Here is a 17,340-nt window from a genome sequence, read left to right as displayed (position 1 = left end):
TCAGGAAACAGTGGGAAAGCAGAGAGATTATTATTTTTTGCATGCTTGCATAGCAAAGAGAGTTACCACAGACTACTTGCTGGACAGCCTGGACAGTCTTTTCTAAGTAAGACAAACTGGAGAGCATATGACCATAACGTTTCAAATTTTATTATCAAAGCTTTCCTTTAGAGAAGCTACAGTGTTCTGGAAGCTGAAATCCAAAAGAAATAGAAATAGAAACTATCAAGTGGTGGCAGTGGGTAAAACTAAGTCTTAATTTTCCCATCTCTTATACATACATAAATATAACCATTTTTGTCCTCCAATCTCTTAGTTCTTCAAGATGACAGATGAAAAGCAGGTGGTTAAACTTCTTCTGTTACAGATCTATTCTCTATGCCTTCTCATGCCAGAGTTCATATTTCCACAAAAAATGAAGCAAGCAATATAGCATATAAAGATATATACTATATTGCAGGCTTTCATAATTTATGATCCATCAAACAAAAACAACTTGATAATAATTGCAATGCATTAGGGCAGGTGTCCCCAACCCCCAGTCTGTGGTCTGGCACCCTCCCATGGCATGCCAGAAACTGGCCTGTACAAACAAGCAAATCCGTGGGATGCAGGCAGAAAACAAAATCACACCATCTCCAGTCCACAGAAAAACCTCTCTTCATGGAATCCTGTCTCTGGTGCCCCTAAAGGTAGGGGGCTGCTGCATTAGGAAGTGTGATGAAGCATTAAGTGGTCTGATGGTTATTTCATTCTTACAATATATTTGGGAATGTAAAACCAAAAGTCAAGCTTCTGAAAGATCACAGTGCAAATCCGGCAGCTGTGTTTGACTTTGTAGAGTCAAAAAGGTAGTACAGGTAAGCTATATTTTGAACATAATGTTGGTATATATATACTATAATCTTTTCTAACTAAAGTCTGAATTCACTGCCTTAAGATTAAATTTTAAAAGAAATCGCCAAGACTAGGATATGGATACAATAAATAAACACTGTTATATTTAGTCAAGATGCAGCCTAATTTTTTTGAGGTTCTATTACATTGAAAAACAAATAACAGACTATAAATATACAATTTGACTATTTTGAGGGTTTTATATATCTAAAACATTTCCTTAATCCCACAGAAACATCTAATGAGGTGAAGAATATGAAACAGAATCAGATTCTTAAAGAGTAATAATTTAGTAAGAAGGGAAAATAAAGAGTCTGGGGAAGTAATTATAATGGAACTGCCTCTCCCAAAATTATGACCTCAAACCCAGGGGAAAAACTGTACATGATTTAAGATAAAATAGAATTTAAATGAAATCATGGACTCTATTTGCATGAACTGCACTGGCACCTACATAAAGGAACATTTTGCTAATATATTTAAAAGAAGGGACTCAACTAAGAATCTCATTGAAGGAAGATTTGTTATATGTATATATTGTAGGTACATCATTATAACTTTTCAAACACAAACAAATATTTCTGAAATCTTTTTCAAATTTTAAGGATGCATGCCCCTTTGAGGGCATGTAGAAATATACACAACATAAAGCCTCCAAGTTAATTTACCTGGCAAAGGGATGTTCAGTTAATTTCTTTTTGCCAAGTACGCTGCTATTTCCCAAGGTTACTAACAGCAAATAGGAACCCTTCAAGCAATAATGACAGATGTCAAAATATATGCATATAGGAAAATAATTAAATAATGATCCTATTCATATATTCAGTGTCACATGAAAACAAATACCTTTAGGACACCAAGTAGCTGTAAAAAATAAAAGATTTAAAAAATAAGTCACTCTAGCTAGAAATTTCATTTATTGCAGCTAAGATCAAACACACACTGAAGATAAAGGGATAAAATACCCATAATAGTTCAGAAAATTATTTCACAGATGCAAGCTATATCCTAAAGCTTCAACCAACATGTTCATTACCAATTGATTCTGGAAAGTGTAATTCCAATTGCTATTCATGATGTGAACTAAGTAATGTGCATATGCTTTGCTTTGTCGGATATATCTGGTAGTTATTTTGTAATTATTTTGTTGTATTTATGCCAAATTATTAATTCCCAAACCAGGATGTACTATTTTATATACACGAATTCGCAACTCTGGAACTTTCAACAAAATGGAGCTAATCCATATAGTATAGTACAGATAAATAAAATTATGTACATACTGGCATCCACTAGGGAGGAAAGCTGCCCATAATGGAAGATAAACCTGTCCCCATTGCTTACATACACACTCTCAAGTCTGGCTCCTTCGAATCAAAGAGTTGAGAAATAATAGACATATTTGGATCTCACTCAGACAAAGACTAAAGATATGAGTGAAACCCAGGAGTATATGGGCTTCTAAGACAGAAAGAAGAACAGAAGGGCATGGGCTGCTTTGTGAAAGAATACTTGATCATTTAGAATATGCTGCTTCTGAGTCACAGCTGGCATTATAGACATAGGTAGCATGAATCCTGGACAAAAGGCAAGATTTTTCTGCTTGAGCTAAAACTTAGAGTGCCAACAGGTAATGGTATTTTAAATCCAACAATGTCATTTTGAAGTATAAATAAATAACCTGATATATAAAAGAAGTATTAAGGGAGAGCAAACTTACCTACACTAAAACTAATGTCATATCTTCCACATGAATCTGGGGACATAGCCACCGCTGTTGTCAGCAGCCTGCTCCCCTTCTCCAGCTGGGATGGCAGGGGTGGGGCCTGCACAGACATGCGCCCACTGACTCCCACAAGCACATGCAGTACTGACTCCTCTCTGCTCCCCCCCAGCCCCCAGTGGACAGTTGGAATTCTGATGTGGCCTGTGGAAAAATTGAGTTTGACACCCCTAGTTTACATTGTTTGGAGTTGACACATGTTTACTAATGAAGAAAAAACTTAAAATGATTAAGACAGAATGAAATACCTACCAGATGTTTGGATAGCTAACTCATGCAAACAAAACTTCAAATTTCAAATTATTTTAGAAATTATTTCTTTTCTGAGACTCTTCTTCTTTTCAAAGACAGCTGTGTCACCTACCTATAGTGTTGAGATGATTGAAATCATTAAGTACTATATGTGCAAGTATATTTTGTTTAAAAATTCTTTCTCAAAAAATGTCAGTTTAATAAAAATATAAAAAGGTCACTGTGTTTTAAGATCAAATGAATGTCATTTATTAGCTAAAATCTGTCAACATTCTTGTGCATCTTTAGGAGTTCATGTAGAGCTAATCATTATTTATATTTTTAGTCCAATGTCTCATTATTATGAACAATAAAATGCTATAGCAATCTTTGATTATCACAATTTGGCAAGTGTAGGCAAGTTTCAAATATATTTTCTCAAGCAAAAACAAAGCACTAGGTCAACCATAAAATGTCTAGATACATAGAACGACAGTTAGGCTTGAAATTTCAATTGCTGAATGACACAATCATAAAGAGCCATGTTACATCCTTTAGCAATAACAATCCTGGCAGTGTTAGCTGCCGTTGAAACTGTAGACACATAGGTCTACAGTGTGGGAAGAAAGGCAGTCCCCTATAAGGAGCATAGAGGTGCTGTGGAAGATGAGGGAATCCCTTGGAGGTTCAGCAGAGGCTCCATACATATTCAGAGGGTATGCTGCAGTGTGACAAGAGCTCAGATAGTCTGGGCAAAGAGGGTGTGAGATTTGTACTTGCATCTGTGCAATCACAAGAGATGGCCACCTAGGCTGCACTTCAGGGCTTCTTGATGCACTGTGGCTCTAGGGCAGCAAGAAGTCCCTGAGCCGCAGTACAATATCCAATCCCATCCAGTCCAGCAAAATGGGACAAAGGGGTTTGTTGTCAATCTAGGAAGCTGCAGTCACTCCAACCCAGTTCTACCTACAATTGTGATCACCACTTTGCACACTTAAGTTACTGCCATCCTGTGTTCCATTGTCCTAGATGACCTTTGCAGTCTTTTTTGCATCTACTGTACCATTGATGAGATGCGTCTGCACTGGACACATTTTCCATTCAGGTCTCGCAGGGAGGCTGCAGGGAGGCTTGAAAAGAAAGCCTCATCTAGCCAGCAACTACCTCACAAGAACCATGTTCGACATGCTTAATCAGTAACAGGAGAAAGAAAAGAGCAAAGGTCAGCTAAGGCATCAATGGCTACAGAGTGCATAGGACCAAAAGGGCATAAATAAGAAGAAAGATAGGCAGAGGAGAAAAGCTGAAGAACTCCTGCAGTCATAAGCAAACTGCCAACCGCACAAATTGTGATCAAGTGACTACAGGTGCACTGCAAAAGCTGAAACTTGGGGGACTGGTTGTAAGTCCATTCAATGCTATGGAATGATGACATTACTTCAAATTTTTTGGTAAAAAGTTGTCTTTTGGAAAAGCACCATTGGGACAACCATGATCTGGATGATTGAGAATTTCCATAATCATTACTTTGAATAGTTGCTGAACAAATCATCTTAAGTGGAGGATTATCTGCTATAGAACTGTGTAATATCTTTAAACATATTTTCTTACTTTTGTTTATCTCAAGGCTATATTTGATCCATTACCTCATTATTCCCATCTCACCATCATGCATGCTATTCTATAACTCAAAAAATAAAATTTAGTATGTATTCTAACTTTATAAAAAGCTTTATAAAGAAGGGTTTCATCTCCATTCATATAGGCTTGTGTTTCATTTCTAGTACCAATCATTAAACCAATTTATGTTTTAGTACAATTGTATGCTGCTATCCAGTCCAAATTTACTCTTCAAAATTCTCCTTCTATATTTGCTAGTTGTCTTTAGACTTTTGCATTATCTGGGACACAATTACATTTTATATAGGATTGATCAAGGTATTAGTAAAGCAGAGATAATAGCAAAAGAGAACTGATTTCCTGGACATATTGCTATTACTGTTCTGGAATCAATGCAAGTCTATTAATTCAAGTACGAGAGAGGGAGGGGGAGGGGGAGAGAGAGAATTAGTTATAGTTGGTGTATGTCTGGATGTGCATGTGTGTATGATTAAAAATAATGGCCAAGCATATTTCTTATTAAGTTGCAAGAAAGAAATGGTATGCAAATATTTTGAAGAAATTAAATTTAACTTTTTGGACTGTAAAATATTAATAGCTGCTTCTTGATACCTGCTTTCAAAAAAATGCCCAAAATCTGAAGAATAATACTAAAAAGATTTGTCAGTTTCTTATCTTTTACTCTCAATTTCTAAGATCACTTTTTCACAACATGAAGCAATATTCATATTCATATATAAGTCTCATATTGTCTAAACCACAATATGATTTTCTATTTTGCCGATGACCCTTCCAAATAACATCACATTGCTAAAAAATTAGGGATCTGTAAATTCAGCTTTGCCTTTCTCTTTATTTCCTTTTGTAGACACAGAAAACAGGATTATATCCTAGGATTATATTGATAACATTTTTAAAATATAGTACTATTTAAATTCTACTATCCTATATATAAAATATAAAAAGAAAACATGGGGGGGGAGAAATCAGTAGTACCTCTAACACATGTTGAAGATGGAGTTATTTCTCTTGATAAGGTCTACCTTGCCTTTTTCCAACAATTGATTGTGCAATTTGTAGTTCTCACAAACTGGCTTTGGAATGGCACAACTCATCACGATCAACTCACCACAGGACAAGTCAATAATTCAATGTAATCATTTAAAATAATTAAAAATATTTTTTTTTTATTTTTGTCATTCACATTTCATTTTGTCCCTCCTTTGTCATCCTTTCTTTATAATTCTATTCCACTATTTCTTCTATATTAGTGTAACTCTTGTCCTGTGGTGAGTTATCCCACAATGAATTGACCGTGGTGAGTTGGCGATGGTGAGTTGTCCACGGTGAGTTTTCTTAACACACTGGCTTTGTGGAGTCACACAAACTGTTAAATTGTTTCCTAACCTCACAATGCAAAATGGTTTGAACTACTTCATATTTTAATATTCCCCCTGATCCTAATGATGCTTTTCTTTTTCCATGTGAATTATTCCATAGGTTGCACAAATATTGCTATTCACAACTGGTGATTTGAATGTGAAGCACAGATTGTAATGGATATTATGTAAAATCTTTAATTTCCCATATCAAATTATTTTCGCTTCTAAAGAGAAATACAGGGCAGTTGGAGTTGCCGATTAAACCAAGAAATAAAACTGGCATGCATGCCATTATGAAGAGTTTGTAAAGCCAGGCACAGATGGCAGTAAATCATCCTCTAAGAAATGGGCTCATATATCTGGCAAATGAACAATCTTGTATTCCATTGCTATGAGGTATGGAAACCGTATAGTGAAATCTCCATTACTCATTCTTTCTGCTCTAAACACTTCACTATATTAAAGGCAAGCCTATAAGAAGAATGATTACATATCCAAGCACATACATATCGTAATAAAACCATGGTCTAGAATATGCTATACATTTAAGAAAAACACTCTGTGTAACCAATTTTTCATTTTAGTAGAAGGGAAAATCAATTACAAATTAAAATGACTGCCCAACTTAGATGTTACATCAAATTGAGCATTTTTCCAAGTTTCAAGATCTGAACAGACTTTATATCTTTTTGCTTTCTACAACTGTAATTGGATATGTTGCTTTTATCTGCCATAAAAGCTCCTGTTTTGCTAATGTAGTTTTATTATAGAATGCTTGATTGCTGCAATTATGTGCCAATTAATATGCATGTCACCCCAGAAAGAAAATATCATCTGAGAAGAATCATCAAGAGGCATCCCCTAATGGACTCTCTTAAACAAATAAAAATCTTTCATGGTATTTCAATTCACAATTGTTTCTAAAATAAAGATGCATGTTTAAAAATAGTTATATTCCTACATCTTCCTGCATGGGACTATGCTTGACAGCATTGCTATTTTAGATCCCCAAATAAGAAAGGTTATGTCTCTATCAATAGAAGCTAACACTGATGATGTTACATAGTTTGATAATGAAACATTTGACAGACAACCATCAAGCTCAGAGAGCACCAAAATTCCACAGTAATATATGTTATATACTGAAATGTTATTCCTGACATGGCCTCATTATATAATAGAAATCTCTACTTTTATTTATCTTATGTATCGAATTTCACATTTACACTGGCAAAAGTGAACTTTAGAGAACAGTTGCACTGCTTAGTTAAATATGTACTGTATTCTCAGTTCACAACTGATATATTTTATATCTTTCGCACAAACATTTCTCAACAGAAACCAATTTTAAGGCAATATTCCAAGACAGATTTTTTTAAAATTCACTGAAATTTTTTTAGGATTACTTCCAGAGATACACTCAGGTGAAGAAATTAATATTTTCATATTCATAGAAAGGCAGCAGACTCAACAGTCAACCAGATGTTCAGACTAGATTTGGCATTTTGGCTACCTATCAAGTCATTTCCAAGGATCTGGAGACAGATCTGTATATTTATTACTATAGTTTTTTGCACAATCAGCCAGATGTTCAGATTGGATTTGACATTTTTGTTTACCTATCAAGTCCTTTCAAAAGGCTTGAGATAGGCAGATCTGGATGTTTCATGGTGCTACAGATATCATCACAAGATATCTGTAGGTATAAGTAAAGCTGCCTTTTGCAATTGTCTGATGGCTAATTTGTAAATGCCAACGGTGTTTAAATTTAAGCCAATGGTGTTTTAGGGATTGCACCCAAGGCACCTATTGCTATTGGTACTACCTTTGCTTCTACTTTTTTTAACAGGTCTTTGTAGTTTTGTTACCTTCTCCAGTTCTTTCTCTTCTATTCTACTATCTCCAGGTACTGCAATGTACACTATCCACTTTTTTGTTTTTTCTTATTGACAGTTGTTAAATCTGGGTATTATGTAGAAGGTGCCTGTCTGTTTGAATTCTAAAGTCCCAGAGCAATTCAGATTGTTCATTTTCTATGACTTTGTCTATTTTATGGTCCCATCAGTACTTGCTTTCAGGCAAATGATATTGCTTGCAGATTTTCCAATGCACTATTGTTGCTACTTTGTCATGCTGTTGTTTGTTGCCAGTCTGTGTAATCTTCTTGCAGTAGCTGTCCAGGTGGTCCACTGGGTTTTTTTTCAAATTCTTTGCATAGGCGGCATTTGCTGTCTGTTGCTATCTTCTCAATTCTGGCTTTGTATGAATTTGTTCTTAAGGATTGGCCTTGAGCAACCAGAATTAGCTCCCCCCCATCTCTTTCTTTGACTTTCCTTCTCTTAGTCATTACCAAGGCTTGTTATTATCTGTTTTCCCAGCTAATTTTTAATGTACTAGCCATGTAATGTTTTGTCTTCCTGTGTCTCTATTCTGTTCTTCACTTGGTCTTTCTTGTAGGCCAGTTTAATCTTTCAAGTAGTCAGTAAGCCTTCCTGGTATACTAGCTTCAGTGCATCTTTTTCACTACTTTTTGGATAATCTTCCAATGCTACATATATGGTCTACTGTTACTTCTGCTTCTTTGAACAATATAAACATGGAAACATTTGAGGATTTTTAAAACTTAAAAAAACTTTTTTAAACTAATACTTTGATTGCTCAAAGAGCATGCTATTGAGCATCCAAAATCAAGTCTTCAGTTTCTTTTTTTATGTTCCATTGTTAATCATTTTTATGGTCTTTATTCTAGTCCTGCTTGACAACCAATAAAATACAAATATTTCAATCTTGTTCTTACTGGCTGCTATTGATATGTTTAGCAAGGATGTGAGAAACAAAACAGCTGAGAAACTGGAGAAAAATAATCATAATTACATTCTTTTGAATTGTAGAAGCAGACTTTTCAGTCTTACAGAAGATTCCCAAGATAGCTTTTTAATTAAAACAATTTTTAAAAAGCATGGTTACCAAATATCACAGATGTATAAAGCAATCCCATGAATAAATGCTCCTATTCATTGTTTTAATTGCAATCTAGGATTGCAGGTATAAATAAACTTTTTTAAAAAATGCCTAAGCCTGACAAGAGTATTAATGTGAAAAACTATAGAAACAAAAGCAAAACTTACAACATACCAAAAGAGTGAATAAGCGGCACAGTTTTTAAGTTCTGCTTTAAATGTAAGTTACCTAGGGGATAGATCTCAACAGAGAATATGTGAATACTAAGGATAGGTTTTAGCCAAACCTAAATGCATCTGCCAAAACCCTTCTGATGAAGTCCTATAGGGTTAAGTAGGGTTACTATAAAAGTAGATGGTCTTTTAGATACTATGCTAATTACAATAAAATGCAAAGTGAATATTACTTTAGTGAGAATGCAATAACATTGATGGCTGACATTTTTAGGAAATGTCAGGAAATTGTATATTTGTATATGCAATCTGGTTATTTGCTCTTTGGCTTGCAAATCATCTCTCTCACTAGAGAATTACATGATCATCATGATTACTGAAGTAATTTAGTAGGATTTCCAGTGGGAAAAGAATGAAAGTAGGCACCCAAATGAGATCAAATATGAAGGCAAACCAGAAATGACAATGCTATCAAATCTTGTTTGCTTAAAAAAACATCTTTGCATATTAACTTTATAAAAAGTAATAGGTCAACGTGAAGACCTTAAGCAATTGAAAATATAGATAGATTTGTTGGGCAGATATACAGTAGTATTCTGCATAGCAACATGTTGGCAGACTACATATTCAGATGGGGGTTTCACACCATTAATTCTAAAATGTAAAGAAAAAGGTCTTTGCAAATTCAATTGGTTACATCTCTTACTTAATACTTTCTCTGTATCTGTCTACCCTTCAATGATCTGTGCATTTAATTGGCATCCAGTTAAAGACATTAGAAAGGGAATGGAGCTATAGAGGAAAGATAGGACAGAGTTCAGCATGCCATCTATATATTCTTTCAAATATTTCACTTATGGCATTGTCCTTCATTTTACCCACATACATATCCTAAAAAATTAAAATTAGTCTACACATATAAGGGCATATTGTGTAGTCATTTAAAAAGAAACCTTTCTAAATGATATTTCAGCAAAAATTAATTGTCATTAGACCTAAGCTAGTATTTTCTTGTTGAGTTCATTAAGAACAGTTTGACATAAACATGATTTAAATCAGAAAGAGAGTAAATTCAGATCCATTTTAAGCTGAGGCTACTGTGCTTCCTATAATATCTTGGGAATACCATAATTCAGAAGCTGGAAACCTTTTCTCCTATATTGCTGTAGGTCAAAAAAACATAGTCATCCATAAATACAGGTAGTCCTCAGCTAATGCCCACAGTTTGGATTAGAATTTTGGTCGCTAAGCAATGCATTCAGTACATGAGTCATCACATGCTTAAGCCCAATTTTAAAGCCATATTTACTATGGTCATTAAGTGAATTATCATAGTTGATAAGTGAACCATGTGGTCAGTAGGTTAATCACATGGATGTTAAGCAAATCCAGCTTTCCCAATTGACTTTGCTTGTCAGAAGCTAACTACAGTCATGATCACATTATGGCAAAAAAACTGCAAGAGTTGTAAGTCAACTGTGAGTCAGTTGCCAAGTGCCCAAATTGTGATCACAAAATCACAAAACTACAAGATTGTGCACAGTCAGAACTTTGCGGATGAATCATAAATAACTTTTCCCAAGGTCTTTATAACTTTGAACTATCAATAAACAAATAATGGTAAGTCAAGGATTACCTATATAGCATTCTAGGATTTGATCTTAAAACTATAACATTGTCAACTAACATTTTTAATCACAGTTTGTTTAAAAAAATAAGCACTGTAGCACAGCAACAAAAGGGCAGTATAAATATTTCATTCAGAAATATGTGATAGAAGAGCAGAATATGAATATTTTTGTCATTTTCACCTTACTTGAAATGTGTTCTGTTACTAAGTAAGTCTGTTACTATTTATCTAAAATATTATAGATGCAACTTTTCTCAGCTGTTGCTCTCAAAATAAGATTGTAAAATTGTCACCTTCCTTTAAAACATATTTTTCCAATCTAGTTAGAAGAATTTTTTCAACTTGGTATCTTCTAAATGCTGGATAACAATTCCAACAATCTCTAGCCAAGCTATTTGAAGATGAAGTAGACCGAAGGTGATCAGGAAGACATCAGGTAAGCAAAGTCTATTTCAGAAAGATTAATACTGGACATCAGCTGCACACACACTCACTTACACACACACACACACACACACACACCAGCAGAGATCACCTTATAGAAAACAAGTACAACTCTGAATAAACTACCGAGATCTTTTCTATATGGGTATTTTTAAAAGTTTGTAAGAAGTTAAATAAGCACAACTGATGTCCTACTATTGCAGTATTATTCTGAAGATAAAAAATGGAAAATATTTGTCTAATAATAAATGCAGAGTAAAAAATATAATGTTATATTTTCACAATATAGTGTGACAATTTTGAAGTTCCCACAGCTCCAAATTTAAACTTTTCTTCTCTAAAGAAGAAAAAGGAGAAAAAGACATCTACATATAAAATATGGAACAAGGCATTTCCCTCAAAGAGTTTTGTATTTATATGTAGTAAATCAATTTGTATTACCAGTCATATTGTTCAAATCAGATGACACTGTGTAATTAGAAGGTAATTTACTTGGTTGGCAAAGCAATTTGATAGTTGTTCTGATTTGTGATTTTCATTTTGTTTGTTAATGAAAAAAATTAATGAGCAATATTACTGGAAGTACAGCTCCAAGAACTGGCATTATTAAACATGCTTTCTACTGTATATTATGTTGATTGCACTCTCAGAGCCTGAACTTTGGCAATGAACAAACCAATCAATCAAACTGATGTGGAATTTTCGAGAAGGACTTTTTCACTTACCTTTGCACTGATTTGTGTTTTTGTCTAGGATTGCTTTTGTAGATACAATTTTTCCATACCTAAAAACAAAAGGGGAAAAATAATATTTTACATATAAAGACATATATTTGTTTATTTTATTGTGATTTCAATTTCATTCAGTCACCTAACATGATTAAGACATAGAAGTAGATTTCACCAAGGGCAAAAACTGTGACATTAAAAGTTCAGAATGCAACCTATACAGCAGTAATGGCAAACCTTTTAGAGACCGAGTGCCCAAACTGCAACCAAAAGCCCACTTATTTATCTCAAAGTGCCAACACAGCAATTTAACCTGAACACTGAGATTTTAGTTTAGAAATAAAAACCTTGTACATTAGCATCTTTTTCCTTAAAAGAAAAACACAATAACAGAGCTTTCAATGATATAAACAACTTTTAATTGAAAAGTAAATGTTTGCATTTGGCATGCTTTTGAACTTGCGAAAGTTAAAAGAGTCAAGGCTTCTGGGTTATAGGTGTGGTGTACGTAAGATAACGCAGTGAACCCTAGACGTTTAGAGACAAGCTATGAATAGTTTTAATTCAGGCTTTGCAGATAACTCTTAGGGCTTATGAGCAGGTGGGGGGAAACCAAGTTACTGATCAGGAGGGTATTTCAGCTAACCAATAACTGAGACTCCTCCGCACAATCCTATTGAATAACACAATAGCCAAGCTAGGCACATAGAGAGATAGTGGGGAAAGAAAAGTCATTATTTCACTACCTCTCCCCCCTCCAGAAATGGGTTGCTCCCAGATCAGGGGAACTGCTAGTGGTGGTGGTCGGAGGCTCTGCCCACCAGCCTGGATTTTTCTGTGCATGCGCAGAAGCATCACATGCATGCACGAGCATGCACACAAGCAAACTGGTGATTTAAAAAAATGGAAACCCACCACTGTGTCCTCCTTCCAAAAAAAACTCAGAGGGGAAATAGAGCATTCACCTTTCTCCCAAAGCTTCCAGGGGCTTCCTGGCCTCTCCCAAGGGCTATGAGCAGTGGCATGAAGGAGGAAAGCCCAGGAATGCTCTTCCCAATTCACTGGCTAAATCAGGGGTAGTCAACCTTTTTATACCTACTGCCCACTTTTGTATCTCTGTTAGTAGTAAAATTTTCTAACCGCCCACTGGTTCCATAGTAATGGTGATTTATAAAGTAGGGAAGTAACTTTACTTTATAAAATTTATAAAGCAGAGTTACAGCAAACCCCTACCACCCACCATGAAAGCTGGAATACCCACTAGTGGGTGGTAGGGACCAGGTTGACTACCACTGGACTAAATTGTCATCGGTTTCTGCAGGAAGCCCCGTCACCGAATTGACTTGAAAGCGAAAGGGAGCTTCAGGGTGACTTTCCACATGAATCTTTTAGGCACCCCTTCCTCCTCCGCACTGATGTGATGGAAAGGACCACAGCATGTAAAAGGTATGCGCTAGAGAGGAGGGGGGAGAGCAGCATGAGAAATTCCTCAAGAAGAGGTTCCGCTTTTAAGATGAAGGACCCAAGTTTTCCTTGTAACCCTGGTTACTTGTAACTCCCTGTAACTCCCTGTAACCAAGGAGTCCGGCATTGAGAGCTCATTTTCTCTCAAAAATACTACTTAGGTCAGGGGAATGCTGTCTTGAAGTTAACCTGGAGCCAAGCCATAGAGGATCTTTATAAGTGAAAAACAGCACTTTAAATTGCACCCAGAAAGCTATTCGTGAGTCTCTGTATTCTGGATCATTTACACTTTCTAAATGGTTTTTAAAGACCGCCCTAAGCATATTAGAATGTTCCAGACAGGTTGTAATAAAAGCATGAGCCACACCAGCAAGGTCTTTTTTCTCTAGGTATACACTGAAGCTGGAGATGGACCCTGTATCATGGCCTCTACCTACTGCTCAGACAGAAACCATATATACAAAATATCTTCAAGTTACAGATTTGATTCTGTGGTAACATCCTCCATTAAAACAGCACTAGAGCTACAACATGGAAACAATAGCTCCATCTTGCTCAGGGTCTACTTTAGTTACCGTACTTTCACGACTATAAGCCGCACCGGGTTATAAGCCGCAGTATCAGTTAACGTTAATTTTTCAAACTTTTTTCATATATAAAGCGCACCGGGTTATAAGCCGCACGTTTTTTTTGCAACATTCATCCGCGCGCGCAAACAAACAAATTACCAATGAAATCGCAACATCTGCCACTCCTCGGACTCCGCACTACATGATACACCCCCCCCCGCACCGTTCGTCCAGTAAGGTCGGGGAGGCGTTGGGCAGAATTGGGAAGGAGATTTTCAAAGAAGCGCACCAAATATCTCCCGTGAACTGAATCGGCTTTAATAAAGCAATTACCTGCTCAGCTTTAGTTCCCTTTGTGAAAGTTAGAATCCGCAGCTTGAACCCGAGAAACTATTAATCCTTCTCCCATTAAGCGCTATTCCATCGGACCTCCCCATTAAAACCAATCGGAGAAGAAAGCCTGGGTGCTGGGGAGGGAAACTGCTCAGATGGTGGAAGGAACGGGAGGCAGGAACAGGCAGGAACTGAGGGGAAAGCCTGGGCGCTGGGGAGGGAAACTGCTCAGAGGGTGAAAGGAACGGGAGGCAGGAACAGGCAGGAACTGAGGGGAAAGCCTGGGCGCTGGGGAGGGAAACTGCTCAGATGGTGGAAGGAACGGGAGGCAGGAACAGGCAGGAACTGAGGGGAAAGCCTGGGTGCTGGGGAGGGAAACTGCTCAGAGGGTGGAAGGAACGGGAGGCAGGAACAGGCAGGAACTGAGGGGAAAGCCTGGGCGCTGGGGAGGGAAACTGCTCAGAGGGTGGAAGGAATGGGAGGCAGGAACTGAGGGGAAAGCCTGGGCGCTGGGGAGGGAAACTGCTCAGAGGGTGGAAGGAATGGGAGGCAGGAACTGAGGGGAAAGCCTGGGCGCTGGGGAGGGAAACTGCTCAGAGGGTGGAAGGAATGGGAGGCAGGAACTGAGGGGAAAGCCTGGGCACTGGGGAGGGAAACTGCTCAGAGGGTGGAAGGAACGGGAGGCAGGAACAGGCAGGAACTGAGGGGAAAGCCTGGGCGCTGGGGAGGGAAACTGCTCAGAGGGTGGAAGGAACGGGAGGCAGGAACAGGCAGGAACTGAGGGGAAAGCCTGGGCGCTGGGGAGGGAAACTGCTCAGAGGGTGGAAGGAACGGGAGGCAGGAACAGGCAGGAACTGAGGGGAAAGCCTGGGCGCTGGGGAGGGAAACTGCTCAGATGCTGGAAGGAACGGGAGGCAGGAACAGGCAGGAACTGAGGGGAAAGCCTGGGCGCTGGGGAGGGAAACTGCTCAGATGGTGGAAGGAACGGGAGGCAGGAACAGGCAGGAACTGAGGAGAAAGCCTGGGCGCTGGGGAGGGAAACTGCTCCATATATAAAGCGCACCGGGTTATAAGCCGCACTGCCGGTTTTTGATCAAATTTTAGGATTTTCAATGCGGCTTATAGTCGTGAAAATACGGTATTTTTGTCTCCTCCAAACCCACACAACCTCCAGACATCAAACTTCAACAGAATTTTCAGTAAGATCCAGTGTGGACATTTATATTGGGCACCTTCAGCACACTAATGATATCCATCTCCAAAACAGTGATTGATCTCTCAAGACAGTGTGTCTGTTTCTGTGCCTGTGCCTGTGCGTGCATGCGTGCGTGCGTGTGTGTGTGTGTATGTAAAAGGAAAGTTTGAGATCAGGGGTTTATTTAGCACTTGTGGATAATAGGAAAGCTTCTTAAGAATAGGGTACACTTCAGCCTCTTACAAGATTGATGGCAACATTTTCCATATAATAAGGCACCAGTCATATCATTTATTTATATATGAGATATATATCAAATAGAGATAAATATACTATTTTTAAAGAAAACTTCAAGATAACCTGTCATAGCATTTTTTATTCTATTTTGCTCCATACCAACTGTTCTGTGAATGAAAATGACTCCCCGAAGTCACCCAATGTACAATTACCACATACAGCAAATCACCATACAACACAAAGCAGGAGTCAGAATGGTTCAATGAACCCTATTTCGGTTGAATTAAAATCTATTTATAACAGTACTTAAATCAGTACTAAAGAAATTTTTAAATAAACATATAAGGATTAGCACTGTGATAAAGAAGTAGCTTTTAAACAAGGACTGAAATGCTATGAGAGAAGGAGTAAGATTCAATTTAGAGTACATTTATGCGATAAATGAGCCATAGACAAATAAAGATGTGGAATGTATACACAGTTTCTCAAAATATTCTTCCTGTAAATGGAAGTTTAGATTATTCAGAAGATTTCTTTTCAGCATTGTAAAAGGCATTTGTTAACTCCAAGTAGTGCCTCCTCTTGAAATTGCTAAGCAATCCAAATTGCTTATTCTGAAGTGCCAAAGGGAAGAACCATCTCAGTTGCCAAAATTGACTTGTCTACTTAGCTGAGCAGCTACATCTATAGGGGAAAGATATTCCAGGCTTTATCAGTCCTCTAACATGACAAAGTCTGAAATCAATTTGTTGAGTTCAATTTTATAGCTTTTTAGAGAAATAACAAAACTGTAAAACAATACTAATCCTTTGCTCCTGTTATTTTTAGTAGTTGTAAATCATCACTACCACTGAAATTAATGGGAATGAGAGTAATGGTTGAGCTTCTGAATTATAAAGCAGAATTGATTTAATTTCTGGTTTATCATTGCTAGTGTTTGAATCTCATTACTTTTAGCATGTTTTAGAATCGTTCCCTTTTATCCCTGCTCTTTCAGATAAAACAGCTTCATAAATGCACTCTGTTATGTTGCATTTAACTTCATAAAGAGCAACAAACCAATATTACTGAGCATTCTATACAGTATAAATAACACACTGTAGTAATAGGAAATATAAAACAAATATATGCTTATGTTTCAAAGAAAAAAGTAAAACTCTAAATAAATGTATTTTTCAATAAATTCTAACAGTAGTCAAAATAAATTATAATTTATCACAAACTATATCCCAGAAAACAGTGACAAATTCCATCTATACATTTCATCCATCCAACTATCTACTTAGCAACCTAGGTATTCATCCATTCCATCCATATCTGTCTTTATCATGTATTCATTTTTGGAATAAGAAAGATACCCTCAGGGTCAAACCAGCTCCTCCCTCTGAAGCCTTCAGTTCTGAGGTAACCAGCACCCAGAGATAAACAGCAATTGGAAAATTAAGTCCCTTTTTCAAACTAATTGCATTTTTCCCCCTTCTGCTGGAGTTATCACAAATAGAATGAACTACTTATATCTCAAAATATCTCACAAACTTTCATGCAAGATTGAGATTGTGGGGGGAAAATAGGAAGATGAAGTATTTGTATCCCTCCCTCAGTTTCTGAATAAAAGATAAGCTATAACTCCAACAAACAAACAATTTATTAGACAGCTTGAAGACATTTTGCTTATAAAAATGGCTGAATTGAA

General features: G+C 36.9%; 1 protein-coding gene across 7 annotated transcripts in view; it reads right to left on the bottom strand.

The window, feature by feature from the left end:
• Positions 1–17,340, bottom strand: part of RBMS3 (RNA binding motif single stranded interacting protein 3) — a 538,131-nt gene that overhangs the window by 343,761 nt on the left and 177,030 nt on the right. For all 7 annotated transcript variants that reach the window (XR_004256904.1, XR_004256905.1, XM_032235699.1 and 4 more), the window contains exon 3: positions 11,847–11,905. Coding sequence is in view for 5 of the 7 variants with exons in the window: in XM_032235699.1 (XP_032091590.1) it covers positions 11,847–11,905 (59 nt within the window). In the remaining 2 variants the exon portion in view is untranslated. The remainder of the gene's footprint in view (positions 1–11,846; positions 11,906–17,340) is intronic.

This window comes from Thamnophis elegans, chromosome Z (genome assembly GCF_009769535.1).
Source record: "Thamnophis elegans isolate rThaEle1 chromosome Z, rThaEle1.pri, whole genome shotgun sequence".
Taxonomy (NCBI): Eukaryota; Metazoa; Chordata; class Lepidosauria; order Squamata; family Colubridae; genus Thamnophis; species Thamnophis elegans.
The sequence above is the reverse complement of the archived record's forward strand: the minus strand, read 5'-3'. Positions and strand labels throughout refer to the sequence as shown.